General features: G+C 42.7%; 1 protein-coding gene across 1 annotated transcript; it reads right to left on the reverse strand.

The window, feature by feature from the left end:
* Positions 1-66: 66 nt before the first annotated feature.
* CWC25 (CWC25 spliceosome associated protein homolog) lies at positions 67-16,417 on the reverse strand. The gene is made up of 10 exons (XM_081162163.1): positions 16,231-16,417; positions 14,656-14,828; positions 11,780-12,016; positions 9,272-9,341; positions 8,181-8,308; positions 7,455-7,518; positions 6,639-6,850; positions 6,163-6,261; positions 2,052-2,213; positions 67-1,553 (listed from the first exon to the last, which is right to left on the reverse strand). Exons 1-10 carry the CDS (start codon positions 16,246-16,248, stop codon positions 1,439-1,441), a joined length of 1,278 nt encoding a protein of 425 aa, XP_081018289.1. The 5' UTR covers positions 16,249-16,417; the 3' UTR covers positions 67-1,438.
* Between the last annotated feature and the right edge of the window lie 1,355 nt (positions 16,418-17,772).

The following is a 17,772-nucleotide window of genomic DNA, read 5'->3' on the forward strand; positions in this document are numbered from 1 at the left end:
AATGATGGGTCACAGTGCTCTATATGGAAATCCGTCAATTTGGTTCTCAGGATATAGTCGCTCTTTAAACTGTTACAAAAATAAATGTAGCCTTTATTACCAAGTAATATAATAAAACACATAATTAACCCTAGCATAGGGGAACAGGATGAGGTGATTAAATGAGTAAGTGTATGTTACTTTCTCTCTGGGGAAAGACTAGGTTTTAAATATTACAGTGCCTGGCATCAAAAGTGCTCAAAAATAAAAATCCAAATTCATTTTAAGCAGAATCACGAATCAGCAGAAAACGAACAGCCCAGTTAATGTGTGGGTCAAGAGTGCCTAAGAAAGTTCATGGATCAAATGAGGCTATGGTGAAAGAATAGAGAAGGGAAAGGAGTAAAGACAGGAGATTGGTCCCATAACTTTTTGGGTTTTTTTAATAACTGACTAAAAAATAGTAGCAAACAACTTCAGGAAATCTAGAATTATTGTAATAAGATTACTACATGATAAAAGGAAGCCATGAAATAAAGAGCTTCCTTTTTTTTTTTAAGAGTCAGGGAGCATATTGGCAATTTGTTCCCGACTCAAAATCATTTGACTTCATCATTGCACTTCCCACATCAAAGACTCTAAGCAGTGTAAAATGATAGATACCCTAGATCCTTTCAATAAACCCAGGCCCCTCTTAAACTAGCTGGATTTGCAGAGGAAAAAAAAAAAAAGCTAACCTGCCTTACTATATTACTTAATAACAAGATATAATGTGGTTCCATTACATAGTAAAGTCACTTACCAAACAAGATACTCTCATAAAGCTAACTTTTTTTTAAAAAGCATGTAAAAATTACCATTTGTATATATACAGACCATACTTTTACAGTTTGAAAGACAGTTCAATAGTTCAACAGTTCATTTAGGGATTTTAAAATACTTTCCCCTTCCAGATTCTTTGTCACTCCCTTGTCTCTGCCCTAACCTGACATCATTCTGTCACATAGCTACTAAATCAAGTAAATGTTCATTTACCTCAGTAAGCACAATCTACCTCAGTGACTCTGTAGAGTGAGGTTTCTAAAAGGTCTGGTATATGCTGAGGTGGTGGACAGATGCGCTCACACAGGTGGGAGGAAAGTGGCATAAGAAGAATCACCGCCACAGGGAGCAGCCTTCCAGAGCAACAGGAGCACTCACACCTAGATGGTCCAGTGCCCACCCATTAAAAACAGTCAAAACCCACTCGCACCCAGCAAAAGTTGCTGAGAGTCCCATAAAGCAAGTCACACTAGTTCTCAAAGGAAGCAGCTATTTCAGGAATCAATGGAGGAGAGTCACTTTGAACAGTGGTGGTTTGACATCTGTGGAGGAAGTCACTTGAACTCTTATAAAGAGAATTTTTAAGGGGTCAGCAGCTTCCCTGGAAAATGCAGGAAAACCAGCGAGAGGATGGTTTTTATCTTTTCATAAAGTTCTTCTCCAGAGCTACTGAGGTTCTCTGCAGAGAGTAGATATTCCGCTTCACCCGGTCCTCCAGGGAGGAGGTAGATGCACTCTCTAGCTTCATGCGGCTAGGGAGAAAAGACAGACAAAAATACGTGACAAACGTGTCAATTGGTCATCTAGCAAAATTTGAAGAAACAGGTTGCTAGCCACAAAGCAGCTGTACAAACACAAGCTCTTTTAAGTCCACATATATTACTTCTGACTCCATCTGGAACTCAATTTTTTAAACAAGTTCCAAAGGGAAAATTTATCTGTTTTGGAAAACAGTCAAAGCCTCATTGGAAAAAGACTTCCTGAGCCATGAATTCTTATTTAAAAGGAAGGCCAAGGAGAGTCAATGAAAATACTAGTTCACTTCTCCTCCCCTCAAATCAAAAACATACTCTCTTGACAGCTCTGGACAGAAGCTCAGAGTGGTAACAAAGATGGTCTGGAGACTGAGCTCCATGTTCTCTCTGCACAGACACAGAAACACTGGGAACACAAGGAATGAACTAGCTGTCCAACTGCCCCCTTGGGACCATCACCATGAAAGCTGTTGGGCAGGAAGATGATGCACTCACTGGATAAACTTCCCATCCCGAGAGTCCAGCTTCTCCAGCCTCTGCTCCCGTTCGTCATCCTTAGCGTGCTTCTTAAGGATGCTCAGTCTCTCTTCCTCCCGCCACTTGGCATTTTCCATCATCTCTTGCCGTTTTCGCTCTAGTTCTTCCGATGAGAGCTTTCTGTTGTACACAAAAACCATCCTATCAGGTCTACTCCTCTACCAGCAAAAAACAGAATCACCTTAGGGAGAACAGAAATCAGGTAGGACCCCAGGTTCTCCAGCTCACTGCTCTTTCCAGGGACATGCCCAGAAGGAATGAAACTCAGCACGAGTTTCCTTCCTTCCTAACACCTTGGTCAGGTGGTTTCATCCAAATTTCAAAGACTTTTAGTAAAGCGTTCTACACCCTCACTCAATAATCTCTGGAGCGATTATTCTGAAACATTAAATACAAAATATTCCAATTGTTTGCTCAACAACTTATAGAAGAACAGAGGACTAAGTTATCCATGTGACTTTTGACATCTACCATCTACCCACTGGACATGCTTAGAAATTAATGTACACAGCTCATGAGTATACCACTTTAGGACTAAGCTAGAAGCCAGATGCCTGAAGAATTTAACTTAACCTCAGAAAGGAATAGGTGAGTCTTCTTTCCTAGCACTCATTACAAATGAAGTTAGAGCAAGAAGGGTAGGTGATGAACCAGCTCAATCACTATTTAACAATGTCAGACACCCAAAGCCATTGCTTCTCAAATGAGTGTGATATACAGAACCTCCTTTTAAAGGAAAAATTATCATCGAAGGCCCATAAGGGAGTGGGAGCCCAATTTTGAGAAACAAACTTAAGATACTAAAACTTGACATTTATTTATTTATAGTATAATGACATGCTTCCTTTCAAAAACCCCACTAAATAAAGTATATAAAATCACAAAGGGAATATGAGAGGAGATAACACTGGAAAAAATATGTCAACAAATTGCTGGAAGATGGAAGTGGATAGAGTGGTAACTACTTTAACAGATTGAGGAAACTGAATCCTACACGCCCAATACTAATCCAAAGCAAAATCCAGGAAAGGCTCAGAAACTGCAGGCCCCAAGTACTTTGGAGGATGGCAGCGGAGGCATAGGGCTGAAAACAAAAGGACCAATTTAAAGTCTGTATAGGAAGCAATTAAGACACCATTGGTTCCTCATACCTAACTTGGGGAAGTAAGTGACTGCTCTCCCAAAGGTCTACAGGAGACCTTTCTGAAGGGAGACCCTTCAAGTAGTTTCTGGAGAACTAAACCAGACAGGACATCAGAAGATGCAGAGGCAGCGAGTATAGCAGAGGAAGCTGGGAGGGCCACCAGGGCAAGTAGGGATGAAACAGAAATTCACATACTCAACAGAGAGGCTCTCAGCCCCAGTCTTCCAGAATGCCAGCAGCCAGACTTAGAGCCGTTGGTCAGGCAATCAGATAATTTTTCCTCTGGAGAAATTTAATGGTTCCTGACAAAAGAACCAAAGATACGGACTTCTGAGTGTCCCCAGCTAAAAACCAGTTCAAAACCTAATCTCCCATCAACAGACAAGCCCTGCCCATACATAATACAGTGATTTCAGCTTTTTAGTGCCCTACTTTTAAGTATGAATAGACAGTTAAATAATCACCAAACATTTCAAGAAAGCCTCTAACATGAAAGAGACCTACGCAGAAGGAAAAGAGAACTTAAATCTACAATAAAAAACCCTCACTCTAAGATAACAAATAAAAGATATTGTATCAAATGAAATGAGAAATATGAGGCTTTATTGATTTCAGAGAGGAAGGGAGAGGGGGAGAGAGAGATAGAAACATCAATGATGAGAGAGCCATTCATTGATCGGCTGCCTAATAGGAGGCTTTTTTAAAGGAACAATCAGAACATGAACCAATTCTTAGAAATTAGGGAGAACACAGAAGTTAACAAATAATACCAGAAAATTTCCCAGACTGAAAGCCATGGGTCAGATTGAAAGAGGTAAATATTGACCCTAAAAAAAAATGTAAAGAAAGGAAATACAACCTCAGTATTCTGCTTGGCAATGAAAAGTATCAATGAACAGTATTTATATAACATAGTAACATGAATCCACATACTGATTAAACCACAAACTGTGATATAACCATATAGAAAGATAGGGGGAGAAAAAAACATGGTACTAGAAGTATATAAGAGCTCATTTACTCAAACAGTAAGAAACTATCTAATATCTAAAACTGATGAATTAAGAGACCACAACATATATATATTTTTAGAAATTGATAGCTGCCAAAGAAAACCGCTCAAAAAGCTGAAAATAGTTACTACTGACTAGAAGTGAGGTTGAGCAAGGCAAGGAACTGGTGGTTTTTGTTATAAGACTTTTGACTTTAAAAAATATGAATTATTGATCAAAACAATTTGAAAAATTGTGCCTCTATAATAGTAATTTGGGCAATAATAATAACTCAATTTTCTATTCCCTATTGCCACTTTTGTTGTGGGCAATTTACAAACCCAACAAAAGGAATTTTAGCCACTTCTGGAGTGTGACCTTACACAGTGGTGTTTTTTTGTTTCTTTGTTTTGAGTACACATGTGTTTTTAATTATAGAAGTGCTGTGTTAACATGCTCTTTTTCTCTCTTGGACGCCTGCACCTTTCCCCACCCTCTTCTTTCTACAGGGCTCGCTTGAGTTCTCTCTCTCTCTCTGGAGCAGGCCTGCACCTTTCCCTCTCCCCTTTCCCTAGGAGCGTTTTCTCTGCCTTTTTTTTCCTAAGCTTCAAGGACCCTGATTTTGGTTTTGCCTCTGTAACTCATTTCCTGAGCCCACACAGCCCAGCTGCCTCACCTTTTCTACCTCTATGACTTTCTAAATAAATTTTTGCTTGTATTTGAAAAGAAAAAAGCGTTGTTGCCTGTAAGAAATTCAGAAAGCAATGAAAATATAAATTAAATGGAAATCCCACAAGACCCCAAAAAATTTTAAGAGAAAAATAGTCTCCATCTACATAAAAATTGTTTCAAATTGAGAATCTCACTGCAAAAGAGAAGCTTCATCTTTTCAGCTGGCAAGAAAAGTTGTTTCAGATCACCAATTAAAACATACACACAGCCCTGGCTAGTGGCTTAGTGGGTTAGAGTGCCGTCCCATACATCAAAAGGTTGTGGGTTAGATTTCCTGTCAGGGCACATCAGGGTTTCGGCTTGGATCTTGGCCAGGGCGTGTATAGGAGGCAACCAATCAATGTTTCTCTCTCACATCGATGTTTCTCTCTCTCCCTCCCTCCCACTCTTGCTAAAAAATCAATGGAAAAAATATCCTTGAGTGAGGATTAACAACAAAAAAATAAAACTTTGAAAAAGATTTCTTTTCCCTGGAAACTTAAGAGAATCAGGCAATTAATAGTTAAAAGGGACCTTACAGTCCGCCTCCCTTCTAACAACATGGTGAATACAAGATGTTGTAGACTCTCAGTGGTTCTCAATGTTGGCTGCATATTGGAATCACCAGGGAGCTTTAAAAATACTGATGTCTGGTCCCACCCTGAGATTATGATGTAACAAGATTGGAGTGTAGCTGGGTAATGGGAATTTTTTTAAGCTTCCCAAGTGATTCTAATGTGCAGCCAATTTGTTGGGGCAGTAAAAGGAAGTTCACAAAAGTTGTTCATTTCATCTCAAGTCTACTAAGAGCAGGTGTGACCCCTAGAGACAGCCATCCATGGGCACACCCTCAGATCCCTGGGCTGCACCCCTGTATTGTTTGACCCACTCTACACCTTAGGATGTCTGCCCTTGAGGAGAGCACCCGGCTTCCCTTTCAGCTGATGCCTCAAGTAAGGACATGCTCTCAAGAAAAGCATCTCTATGGAAATCTCTATGAGAATTAACATGCTTACAGATGTCGAGAGACAGTCAATAAATGTGTCCTTTCAATGTGCCTCCCACTGTGAGGAAACAGAGCAGACTGTTAAAAGTTGACAATAATAATAAAAAAACTGGTTGGGCAAAAAGGTGATATAGATTGTCCACTTGCCCAGGTCTAAGCCACTCCTAGACTCAGGCCTGCAGGGTCTGAAGTTTATGTACTGGGCTCTTGACTCACCTGGTATATCCAGGGGCGTGCCGCCTTTGGTAGACCTCTTTTTTAGGTGATGGGCTCTTAGTTCGGCCTCTCTCTCTCCTGTTTACCTTAGAATTATGCCTGTAACAAACATAGAGGGCAGAAAGAAGAAAAGCTTTTTTAATACAAGGGCTTTTATCATGTTCCTCAAATGATAGGAGGAAAGCTAGCTGTTATAATTATAATCCAAATTGAAGAGAATAGAGGGCAGAAGTGGAAGAAAAACAAAGGCATAAAGATACATAAGATTTGATATTCAACTCGCTCTAGATATTCCAAATATGTAAATATGTAGTTCTAGGAGACCTGAGCTTTACATTGAGGTGGGGGGAATGATGTAGAAGAAATAACAAAGCAAAGACATTTGGAAAAATGAACAGATATTAGCAAAAGCAAATAACCTATTGTGACCAGGCCCCGCAAGTAGAGGTTATTTCACAGTGAATTCCCAGACTCACGGTTTGCTTGGCCTTGGGGACCTTGACCTTCTGCTCGGGGATCGAGACCTCCTGTCCCGGGACCCTACTTCTCTGGAGCTCTTCATGCTGGCATGTCTGGGAGGTGAGGGGGAGGAGCTCCTGGACCTGGAGTGATTCTTCCACCCATGCACTCCTTTGGGCTCGGCCAGGAAAGGACCTTGCAGACGCTGGCTATGGTCGGAGTCCCTGATCTATACCATCAAAGGAAAGGAAGAAAGGCTATTCATAGGAAAATCCAGCAGCTCAGGAGAAAATGCAGTGAGACAAGAAAATGAATGAGCACTGGGGTTCTCTAAGGAGACAATCCTTTCACAGCGAACCATACAAACTTAGGCAAGTTATCTTCAGAATTTTTTAAAAGAATGTACCCACCCAACAATCTAAACTGGCATGGCTCTTCTCTGCAGCCTGAGGAGCAGCAAGAGGCAGAGCACGGAGGACAGGACACAAAGTTAAACATACTGAGGGGAAAGAAGGAATCCAGAGGGGTGTACATTTGTGAAAAGTCATCAACCTGTACACTTAAAATATAAAATCTAAGCATTCCATGTAAATTACTTGCAGAGGGATGGACAGCATGCCTAAATGCTCCACGGGTGGTTTAGCCCCTCTGCTCAGAGGGCCCTCAGCTCAGGAATAAGGAACAGGCCCGTTCCCAGCAGCCCCACTCTTGGCTGCTCAAACTCCCTTCTTCCCATATGTTTGATTGGCTGTTAAAAATGCTCTATACCCAAAAAGGCTGTCAAGTTGGCACATATGACAGTCCCACTCCCTCTGAGAAGTCCACATTCTTACCTGTAAGCCATACCCAGGAACTTTGGACAAAACAGAGGAAGAATTTGCCGTCTTCTTTTGAGATCTAACAGATTAAAAACACATGCTCATTGTAAAGAAAACGCACAAAGGTCCACTTTAAATCTCGTGCAGAAATGTGCTTCCTGCTTCAATGGTGACCTTTCCTACCTCCCAGCTCTTACTTGGGAGGTGTCTCTCTATTTGGACTATCTTTGCTGGAAGATGCATCAGCACAGCCGTGTTTTCCCCGTGAAAAACCGTGGGCCCAGCTTTTCAGCCCCGATGCCTGAACTCGTTCTTCTCTCACCTCGCACTGCTATTCCAGGGACTAAGAGTGAGTCAACAGTGACAATGCTGACTGCTCCCACAGAGAGGACATACAGAATGGGCCCAGATGGGCCCATTAAAGCATTTTTTTAAAAAAGAGGAAAAAAAAAAAAGCCTACTTAAAACTTACTTCAGTCTTGAAGGAATCACAAGCTGAGATGAAAGTCATATCCAGGATGTCTGACCAAAGACCTAACAGGGCTACAGGGTCATGCCAAGATCTCCAAGGAACTCTAATGCTAGCTGGCAAGCTCTGTGGGCACAGGGCCCGTGTATGACTTCACCACTGAAACCCCAGTCCCGGCAGTTCCCGGCATGGAGTAGGCGTTCAGTTAGTGTCTGTGGAATTGAATGAGTGAATGAATCAATGTGAGGGAGGCGGCGGCTCCACATGCTCACCTCCCCCAGTTGCGCTCGTCCTCACTGCTGCACCGATCGCTACTTGAGCTTCTGTGCTTATGTTTCTTGTGCTTCTTTTTCTTCTCCTTCTTCTTCTTCTTCTCCTTTTTTTCCAGGCTCATTTGCAACTAGAAAATGCCCAGAATAGAACCACACAAAATTACTGAGACCCCTGTGTGTCCTTCCGAAGGGACTGGGTTATGCACAAACTACCTGACTCCAGGCCTCTGGATCTACAGAGGGTCAGGCCATTATCAGAGTTTCCCTGTCAACGGGGAGGGGCTTAACCCTGATTGTACACAAATGCCCCCTAGACTAGTGAACAGAATCTCTGGTGGCTAGGAATTTGTGTTTTTATTTTTATTTACTTATTTAAATCCTCACCCAAGAATATTTTTTCCACTGCTTTTTGGAGAAAGTGGAAGGGGGAAAGAGAGAGAGAAACATCAATGTGAGAGAGACACATCAATTGGTTGCCTCCCACACGCATCCCAACCAGGGCCGGGGATTGAGCCTGCAACCTAGGTACATGCCCTTGGCTGGAATCGAACCTGGGACTCTTTAGTCTGTGGGCCCACGTTCTAACCACTAAGCAAAACCACCTAGGATTAGGAATGTGTGTTTTTAAACAGTCTCTGGAACCACTGCCTAGCAATTTCCAATGGTCAAAAGAACTCCAACTCCATTGAAAGCTATTGGAGATCAACCTTTAAATTTTCCTTACCAACTGATCCAAGAAACAATCACATAAAGTGTCATGTGAATGTTGAAAGAGTGCTAGAGGCTCTGCCTACTGATCTCCTGAACACACTGTATGATCATGCTTTCCACAGGCATATCTCATACCTCTCTTTTTCTGGAACCATGACATCACATGGTGTTTTCCCAACCAAAAGACATGTAAGAGGAAATCAAGCTTAATTAAGCTTGATAAATAAAGATTGCATAAAATCACCAAGAAAAGGTCTCTAAAAGACAAAAAATGTTTAAAGCCATTGTTTTCCTTCGCATAAGGTAAGAGTAAATAGAGAGAAGTTCTCCTGTTAAGTAGCTAAAAGATACTCCTGGTACTTATTTAATGCACTACTTACCAATTCTTTGATTTTCTTCATTTTCACAGGATTATTCAATACCTCTCTTTTTTTCTCTTCCTCCTTCTTCCTAAAGAAAGAGAGAAAATTATAAAAACCACAACAATTTCTTTTAGAAAGGAGATTAAGTCACTCATTCTGCTCTCCACAATTCTATGTAGCAATCTTTTTTCGAAACCCATGGAGACAGGCCCTATGTTGAAATATACATGATGGTGTGGAAGCCAGAAATCTTCCCCAAATCTGCAAAAGGAATTAAATATTGTGGGGAAAGTCCACACTGGTTCCCTGTGGTGCAACAGAGTTTGGTGTGTTTCTTGTTAAGCTTCACACTCAAGGCTTCCCAACTACTCAAGTAAATGGGTGTCATTATCCTATGTGTCAATTGGTTGCTGTGTATCAGCTGGTTGCAATTTTCCAATACTACACCCACTGTTTAGCATAATAACGGTCTGGGAAATAAAGAGAGTAGATTCCTCTTTCAAGAAGTTACACTCATATATGCTTCATAGGTGGATAAACTGATCTACCTTTCTGGAGAACAATTTGGCAGCACCCTCACAGCCTACACATACTCTTTGGTCTCACAAATTTGCTACTTAAATAAGCAAGGAAGGTCACTATAAAGGTGTTCATATTATAAAAATGAAATCTGGAAACAAGTTAGAGATCCAACAAGAAAGTATTAATAAATTATCATATACCCATACAGTAGAGACATAAAAAATGATGTTATAGAAGCATAATTAGTGGCATAGAAAGACATTCAATATACATGATTAGGCAGAAAAAAATATGCACATTAGGTACACCAAAGTTCATAGCGGCATTACTCACAAGAGTAAAAAAAAGCCCACCCACAGGTAAATGGATAAACAAAGTGTATACAGTGAAATATTATTCAACCTTAAATAGGAAGGAAACTCTGACATATGTTACAACATGGATGAACCTTGAAGGCATTATGCTAAGTGAAATAAACTAGTCAAAAAAGACAAAAATTGTATGATTTCACTTATATGCGGCTCCTACAGTAGTCAAACTCACAAAAACAAAAAGTAGAATGGTGTTTCCCAGGGGCTGAGGGAAAGAAGAAATAGAGAGTTGTTTAATGGGTAGAGAGTTTCAATTTTGCAAGATGAGAAACTTCCGGAGATTGGTTGCACACCAATGTGGACACACTTAACACTACTGAACTGTACACTTAAAATAGCTATAAATTTCATGTTGTGTGTATTTTACTACAACTTTTAAAAAACGAAGGATAGCCCAACCAGTGTGGCTCAGCAGTTGAGCATCAACAGGATCCAGGAGATCAAGGTTCGACTCCCGGTCAGGGCACATGCCTGGGTTTCGGGCTCGATCCCCAGTACGGGGCGTGCAGGAGGCAGCTGATCAATGACTTTCTCTCATCTTTGATGTTTCTATCTCTCTCTCTCCCTCCCTCTCTCTGAAATCAATAAAAAATATATTAAATAAATAAATAAGAAGGATATTCTGACACATGCTAAGCAAGGATGAACCTTGAAAACATTATGCTGAGTGAAATAATCCAGTCACAAAAGGACAATTACCATATGATTCCACTTACATGAGGTAACTAGAGCAGCTAAATTCATAGAGATAGAAAGTAGAATTGTGGTTGCCAGGAACTGGGGTAGGAGAGAATGAGGAGTTACTGTTTAATGAGTATAGGATTTCAGTTTGGGATGATGAAAAGTTCTGGAGATGGACGGTGGTGATAGTTGCACAAGAATGTGAATGACTTAATGCCACTGAATGTAGACTTAAAAATGGTTACAATGGTAAATTCTGTTATGTATGTCTTACCACAATTAATTAATGAATTAAGAAGCTAACAAAACACGAGAAAATATTTGCATATACACAAACTGTACAGTATTTTTACATATACATATGCAGTATCTTTAATATATAGTTTTAAAAGAATTTTCAAAAGAATATAATAAACATTCTTCAATGTTCAACCTTATACAGCTGAAATACAATATTGCAAATTAAACCCCCCCAAAATAATACGCACAGCATGATCTCATTTTGTAACCAAAATGCAGCTACTTTGATCTGTTACATGTAAGGCTTTCAAGGGAGATTCCAAAATTGCTTTTTAAAGTGTTCTGCTGGGGAGGGGGGGGGGCCTGTTCACCCACCTAGCCAACTATATACATTATCTCCAAATTCCCAAGAAGTTGCCAGCCTTTCTCACCTTGCTTCTACCTCGTATTTTTGATTAAGAGTCAACAGTAAATGAATAAATCTGGTCTGGTCTAGTCTGGTCCCAATCCACTTGCCAATCTCTTCCCATATGGCCTACACCAGGAACACTTAATGAAGCCTCCTTTCCAACATCATGAAGCCCAAACGGAGACAAATCCTTTCACATGATAGACAAAAGCTAGGAGGAAATCATTGTGAAATGAGAGGCTATATCACATCTCTACTGAGCATCTCTGTAACAAAACCCCCTTCCCAGTCCCTCATCGGTACCTGATGATGAAGAGTGGGTCCTCCCGGATCTTGCTGGCCATGTCAAGGAGGGAATTGGCACCCGATGGGGCAAAGATAGAGCCTGGGAGGAGTCCTGTCTCAGAAGAACAGCCTGCCTCCTTCTCCTCCATCTTCTCAAAAACGTATTTGTCAATAGGGCGCCCCAGCAAGTACTCATCACGGTTCACCATCCCACCAGGACCCTGGTACATCCAGTCCAATTTTTCTTCTTTTTTCCTAGTTCAAGAATAAAAAAGAAAATGTAGACTCCTGCAAACCTACACAAAAAACCTGACCACCAGGCAGAGACAACCACAGCTAGTCAGAGCAGGACTCACTCTACAGGCACCTAGCATGGGCTAAACACAGTACTCCACATGGCACATGGAAGAAATGATGCTTGCCGGCATGAAGCTTACCATTTAGTGGAGACATCATTTTCACCACCTAAAGCAATTTATGAGGAAAAAAAGTGTTCCTCAACCTGGGACACAGATCTTTGCCCAGGGCTTCTCAAGTCTCCTCTACAAAGTCTTTATATTACCCTTTCATTTTGAGGCTAACCTGAAACAATAAGCATATTCTGGATCATCTCATCACCAAGACCAATTTCAGTGACCACATATGCAGTTGTGTTCATTGTGTGTTTAGTGCTTTTTGTCACACTGGCACAAGAGGTGATACTACATTTAAGGAGATCATGAAAAAAGACCAGAGATAACCTAACAACAAAATTTCAAGCCAAAAGAGGACGACCAAATTATGTCACAATATCATGCCAAATAAATATTTCCCAGTGGTTCTGAGAGAAAAAAGTTGTGAGAAAACTGAACACTACCACAACAGACGATAAAGGCATGCTGAACTCGTAAGAGCATACGTTAAAGCAGCCAATACCACACTCACACGGCAAACAGCAAAGTAGTTTCATCAAAACAACAGTATCTATAACACTGTTTTCTGAATATCACTTTTTTGTTTAATTTGTGTATTTATTCTTGTCTAAGATTATATAACAACTACAAGCATAAAGAATGTCTTCCTGGTTACATCTTCGGACATTTTTAGTAGGAAAATTTTAAACCAATAACAGAGGGTCATAACATTTTAGGTATTTTTTCCTATTAAAAGGATTGGTTTGAGAAACATTATAGTCTATAATTAAGGATTGTGGGCCACTGGATTCAGGCTCCACACAGTTTGACCAGACATTGGAGTCAAAATGGAGGAGTATAAGTGAGAGTTGTGCCCTGGCAAACAATGGAAGACGGTGGTGGGACCCTTACAATGAGTATCACAGGTAGTGGTGTCTGTCAAGCAAATAAAAGTTTTTGCCTTTTGCCAGTGGGAGTAAACCAGAAACTACAAGGGAGTTTGACAGCTATTAAAACCAGGCCTCATCCTGGCCACTGTAGTTCAGTGGTTAGAGCGTTGGCCCATGCACTGAAGGGTGGCAGGTTCGATTCCCGATCAAGGGCATGTACCTGGGTTGCAGGTTCAAGAGCATGTTGGAGGCAACAAGTCGATGTGTCTCTCTTACATCGATGTTTCTCTGTTTCTGTTTTTATTTCTCTCTTTCTCTCTCCCTCCCTCCCTCCTATTCTCTTTAAAAAATTCAATGGAGCCCTAGCTGGTTTGGCTCAGTGGTTAGAGTGTTGGCCTGCGGATTGATTCCAGTCAAGGGGACATACCTGGTTGCAGGCTCAATCCCTGGCCACCTGGGTGTGAGAGGGAAGCAACCTAATCGATGTTTCTCTCTCCCTCTTTCTCTCTCTCTCTCTACCTTCCACTCTCTCTGAAAAGCAATGGAAAAATATCCTCAGGTGAGGATTAATGAAAAACACACACAAAAAAACAGGCCTCCAAGAGCACTCCCGCACATCTTTGCCCCATGTGCGTTACCTTTGCCTTTCTTTCCCCTAAGCTCCGAGACTTTCTTTTCTGAGCCCATGCAACCCAGATGGCCCACTTCTTCTACCTCTGTGACTTTCTAAATAAACTTTTGCTTATATTTGGAAGGGAAAAAAACAAAACACACCTCACCCTGGCCGGCGTGGCTCAGTTGGTTGGGCATGGTCCCGGCAACACCAAAAGGTTACCTATTCGATTCTTGGTCTGGGCATATGCCCAGGTTTTGGGCTCAATCCCCAGTAGGGGGCATGCAGAAGCCAGTCAATGGATGTACTGCTCTCACATTGATGATCCTCTCTCTCCCTTCCTCTCTAAAAATCAATAAAAATATTTTTTAAAAAAGAAAAAAACACCAGGTCCTCACACTTGGGAGGTAACTCTATAGTTTGAAGAGGTCTGTTCCATGAGTTATTGCAGTATGCTTCAAGCCAGAGGGAAGGAAAATCCCTGGAATTCCATCAAAGTGCTGCCTTAACAGGAGCCACACTGTCAGCAAGAAATGGAACAATGGACGTAGTTGTTGGGTCAGCTGTGATGGGTGGCATTTTCCTAAGTTTAATTGGAGGAACTGGTATCTTGTTGACAAGATTTGCCTTTTGCAGTTTCCCAATGATCTTTAATTTGCTGAAGACCCCCTCCCAGTTGCCTTCAAACCAGTTACCACCCTCACCTTTTGGAACTATGGATAATACCAAAAGACTTCCTTCCTAGGATTTCTTTAACAGAATGAGCTATAGTTCAAGAAGGATTGTGGAAGACCAAGATAGTCTGTTTTTAAACCATAGGATAATTATGGTCAAATAAGCTGTGAAGAAGCATTCTGACTCCAAATCCCATGTTCAAACCAGCTACTGTGCAACAACTGGATGATGCACCTGCAGGCCAGACCTGCAGTTCCCTACACACCAGGACACCCCCACCCCACATTCCCACATTGCCCACTCCACCCTCAGCTCCTGGCTTACTTGACAGCGCCAACATCCTCTGCATAGCGCTGCATCTCCTCCCGGGCCCTCTCCTCCCGCAGCTCCCGCTGAAGCTCCTCAATCTTCTTCCGCTCAGCCTCATGCTTCTGCTCAGCCTTCCACACTTTCTCCACATTGCGGAGTGTCTGCGGGTGCCAGCTCTTCTTCAGATTCTGTGGTAATTGAAAGGAGGGAAAAAAACAATTCAGGAAGTGTGTGGGTGGTAAGTATAACTGTCCCTGCCTCACCCTAATCATGCCAAGGCAGGCATATGTAAGGGCAAGACTGTCTTTAACAATGACGAGTTTGGCACCCAATAATCTCTCATACACAGGGGGGTTTTGGTCAAGTACATAAAGCTTCAGGATATAAAAGACCCTTCCTGAATTCCCTTCAAATACTTTGAGCCTGAAATGCATCAGTCTGACTTCCATTGGCCATATGTGAAGTGAGGGTTGGTGATGACAACAAAAAATTATCCAGCCCCAAATGTCAATAGCGTTAACGATGAGAAACCCTGGATTAGAGCTTTCTTGTCCCTAAATGCAGTTATCCAAAGAACACACCAGCCCTGGCAGTATAGCTCAGTTGGTTAGAGCATCCTCCAGATATGCCAAGGTTGCTGGTTCAATCTCCATCCAGGGCACATACAAAAATCAACCAATGAATGAATAAATAAGTGGAACAACAAATCAATGTTTCTCTCTCTTTCCCTCTGTTTCTAAAATCAATAAATTAAAAAAAAAATTTTTAACAAAGAATACACCAACTTCGAGGAACCTTGATGGAATATTGGAACTCATACTAATCAACAGCACCTGACAAACTCTAATACAGCTACTGGACAAGTGACTAAATTGATTCGCTGATTCGATTAGCTACACTTCCAAAAGGTTAGCATTTTCTGATCTTGCACCTTGTTCTTGTGGTTGTTGCCCAGTTTGGGGCCTCAGCCCCCCCCCACAAATGAACTATACTGTTTAAGAGAAATTGCCACTTAACGTATATTAAGTGCTATAAATTCAAAAGAAAGCTCTGACACTACAGATCAGAAAGCAGCATTGGAGGAGAAACGGAAAAGGTGGACATGAACAAGATCCCTTCAGGCTTAAAATGGATCTCAGGAAAAGGCTGAAAGGAAAGAATGGGGCACAGACCAGGCCTACTACAGCCCAGCACACGGCTCTGAACTCCTAGTTGAGAAAGGGAGATGTGTCCCAAGGCAAGATATACAAAATAATGCCTGCGTGACCCGTCCTCGATATCTGCCTCCTTTCCTACCCATGGTTCCAACCCCTCCCTGCCCCCGGCCTTCCTGGAATTTCCAGGCAGAGGGCCACCGCCAACAAACACAAAAGACATCTGCCACCGTTGGCGACACACCTGGAACACCTTCCCAAGTCTCCGCTCAGTCTCTCCGTGGCCTTAGAGATCCGTCCCCTCTCCAGGGCTACGGCACCCTCCCCGCGAAAACAAGGCTGTGTCGCCAAGGTTACCCACTCCCACCAATTTCCTTCCCCAGCCCTAGCAGGTCTCCAGCCTCAATCCTCCCCCGCCGAGGCCTCCCTCACTTACCAGATCCCCGCCTCCCATGATGGTGGAGACGTTTCCTCACTACGTGGACCTAGAAGACTCAGGAAGGGTCGAGAGGAAACGCAATTAGTTTAGGAGCGACCTCCCGAGATCTGTTCTCAGCTGCCACCAGCTGCTACTTTCACCGCCGGATCTACAGCCCACTTCCGGGAAGGCGACCTATTACCGCGACAGCGTCGCGGCGTGATGACGTTTTACTCTGTGGCGCTGCGTAGCAGTGACGTCAAACAGGTAGTTTCGCAGTTTGAGGCTCTGCTGTGCCTCTGTGGTCTTGTTTTGGCACCACCTCTGCCGTCCCGAAAAGTGTGTTAAAACGCCACGGCTCTGGTCAGTTGCAATGCCCGGGGGCCTCGCCCAGCGGCTTGGTTGCCATGGCAGCGCGCGGCGGCGTCCCCCTCCGCCTCCGCTCCGCGTCTACCCCGGAGGCCCCAGCGTGGACCAGCTTCCGCCTCCTGGGCCCGGCCCCGGCCTCCCCCGCCACCCCGGTTTTCAAATCCTCACTCTCCTCAAACCTCGATGCAGCGCCGACTCAAATCAGACCTCCTTTACGGAGATTAATAGAAACAATCGAACCGAAATTCCGTCGGCTGCCTTGCACCAAATCTTTGGAATCTGCCAGCTTCCCCATTTCCTTAGTTTGCGATGAAAGAGGCGACCCTCCCAAGGCTGGAGGTTCTGCCACTCGACCCCACCCCTCACTTCTGGGATTACTAGATTTCTTACTCCTGTGTCTCCCTTAGTGTTGGCTTTGTCATCAGCATTTTAGATACGTTCAACTGATCCTTTTAAAAAGTAAAAAGGCCCACCTTTCCCCCAGCTGCTGTTGCACTCTCCTCTCCGTCGTAACCAAACTTGAAACAAGTTTCCACTCAGGAGACAAGATGCCCCACTTCATCTGCTTAACCTCACCCCTCCACCCTGTTCCTCCCTTGATCTTCAGTAATCCCCCCGTATTTAAGTCAAATGAGCCCTGACCTGGTAGCTCAGTTGGTTAGAGCATCCCATCCGGATGCACCAAGGTTGCGGGTTTGATCCCTGTCAAGGCACATACAAGTACGAACCAATAAATACATAAATAAGTGGAACAACAAATCAATGTTTCTCTTCCTAAAAGTAACGAATAAATCAAATGGCACATTCATCCTCATCTTGATCACCCTGAGCCTTTGGTGTTGAGGGCCACTCCCTCCTGTGGAAACACTTTTCACTTGACTTTCCCCACCAGTCTCCAGATTTTCCTTTTTCCTTCTTCTGGGGAAACATTTTTTTTTCTTCATCATCCTGCATCTTAGGTTCTGTCTCAGGTCTTTTCACGTGCAGTGCTCTACCTGGGAGATCTCATCAACTCACAGGGATTTCAATTACCATCTATGTGCTAATGAATCCCAAATTCATTATCTCCTCATGTCTCTCTCAAGCTCCAGGGTTTCAAGCCTGGCTGTTAGACATTTTCAATGGAATGTCTGGAAGATACTAAAACTGAACTCATTATCTCCCCTATCCCTACTCCCCCAGTCCAGCTCT

This window comes from Miniopterus schreibersii, assembly GCF_964146895.1.
Source record: "Miniopterus schreibersii genome assembly, chromosome: 16".
NCBI classification, from domain to species: Eukaryota; Metazoa; Chordata; class Mammalia; order Chiroptera; family Miniopteridae; genus Miniopterus; species Miniopterus schreibersii.

What these genes read in the sequence shown, in the direction of transcription:
- CWC25 (XM_081162163.1), bottom strand. An exon ending in TTCCTGGGTATGGCTTACAG is followed by an intron (nt 6,851 to 7,454) that starts GTAAGAATGTGG and finishes TTGATGGTATAG; the next exon opens with ATCAGGGACTCCGACCATAG. An exon ending in CGGGATGGGAAGTTTATCCA is followed by an intron (nt 1,554 to 2,051) that starts GTGAGTGCATCA and finishes TTTTCTCCCTAG; the next exon opens with CCGCATGAAGCTAGAGAGTG.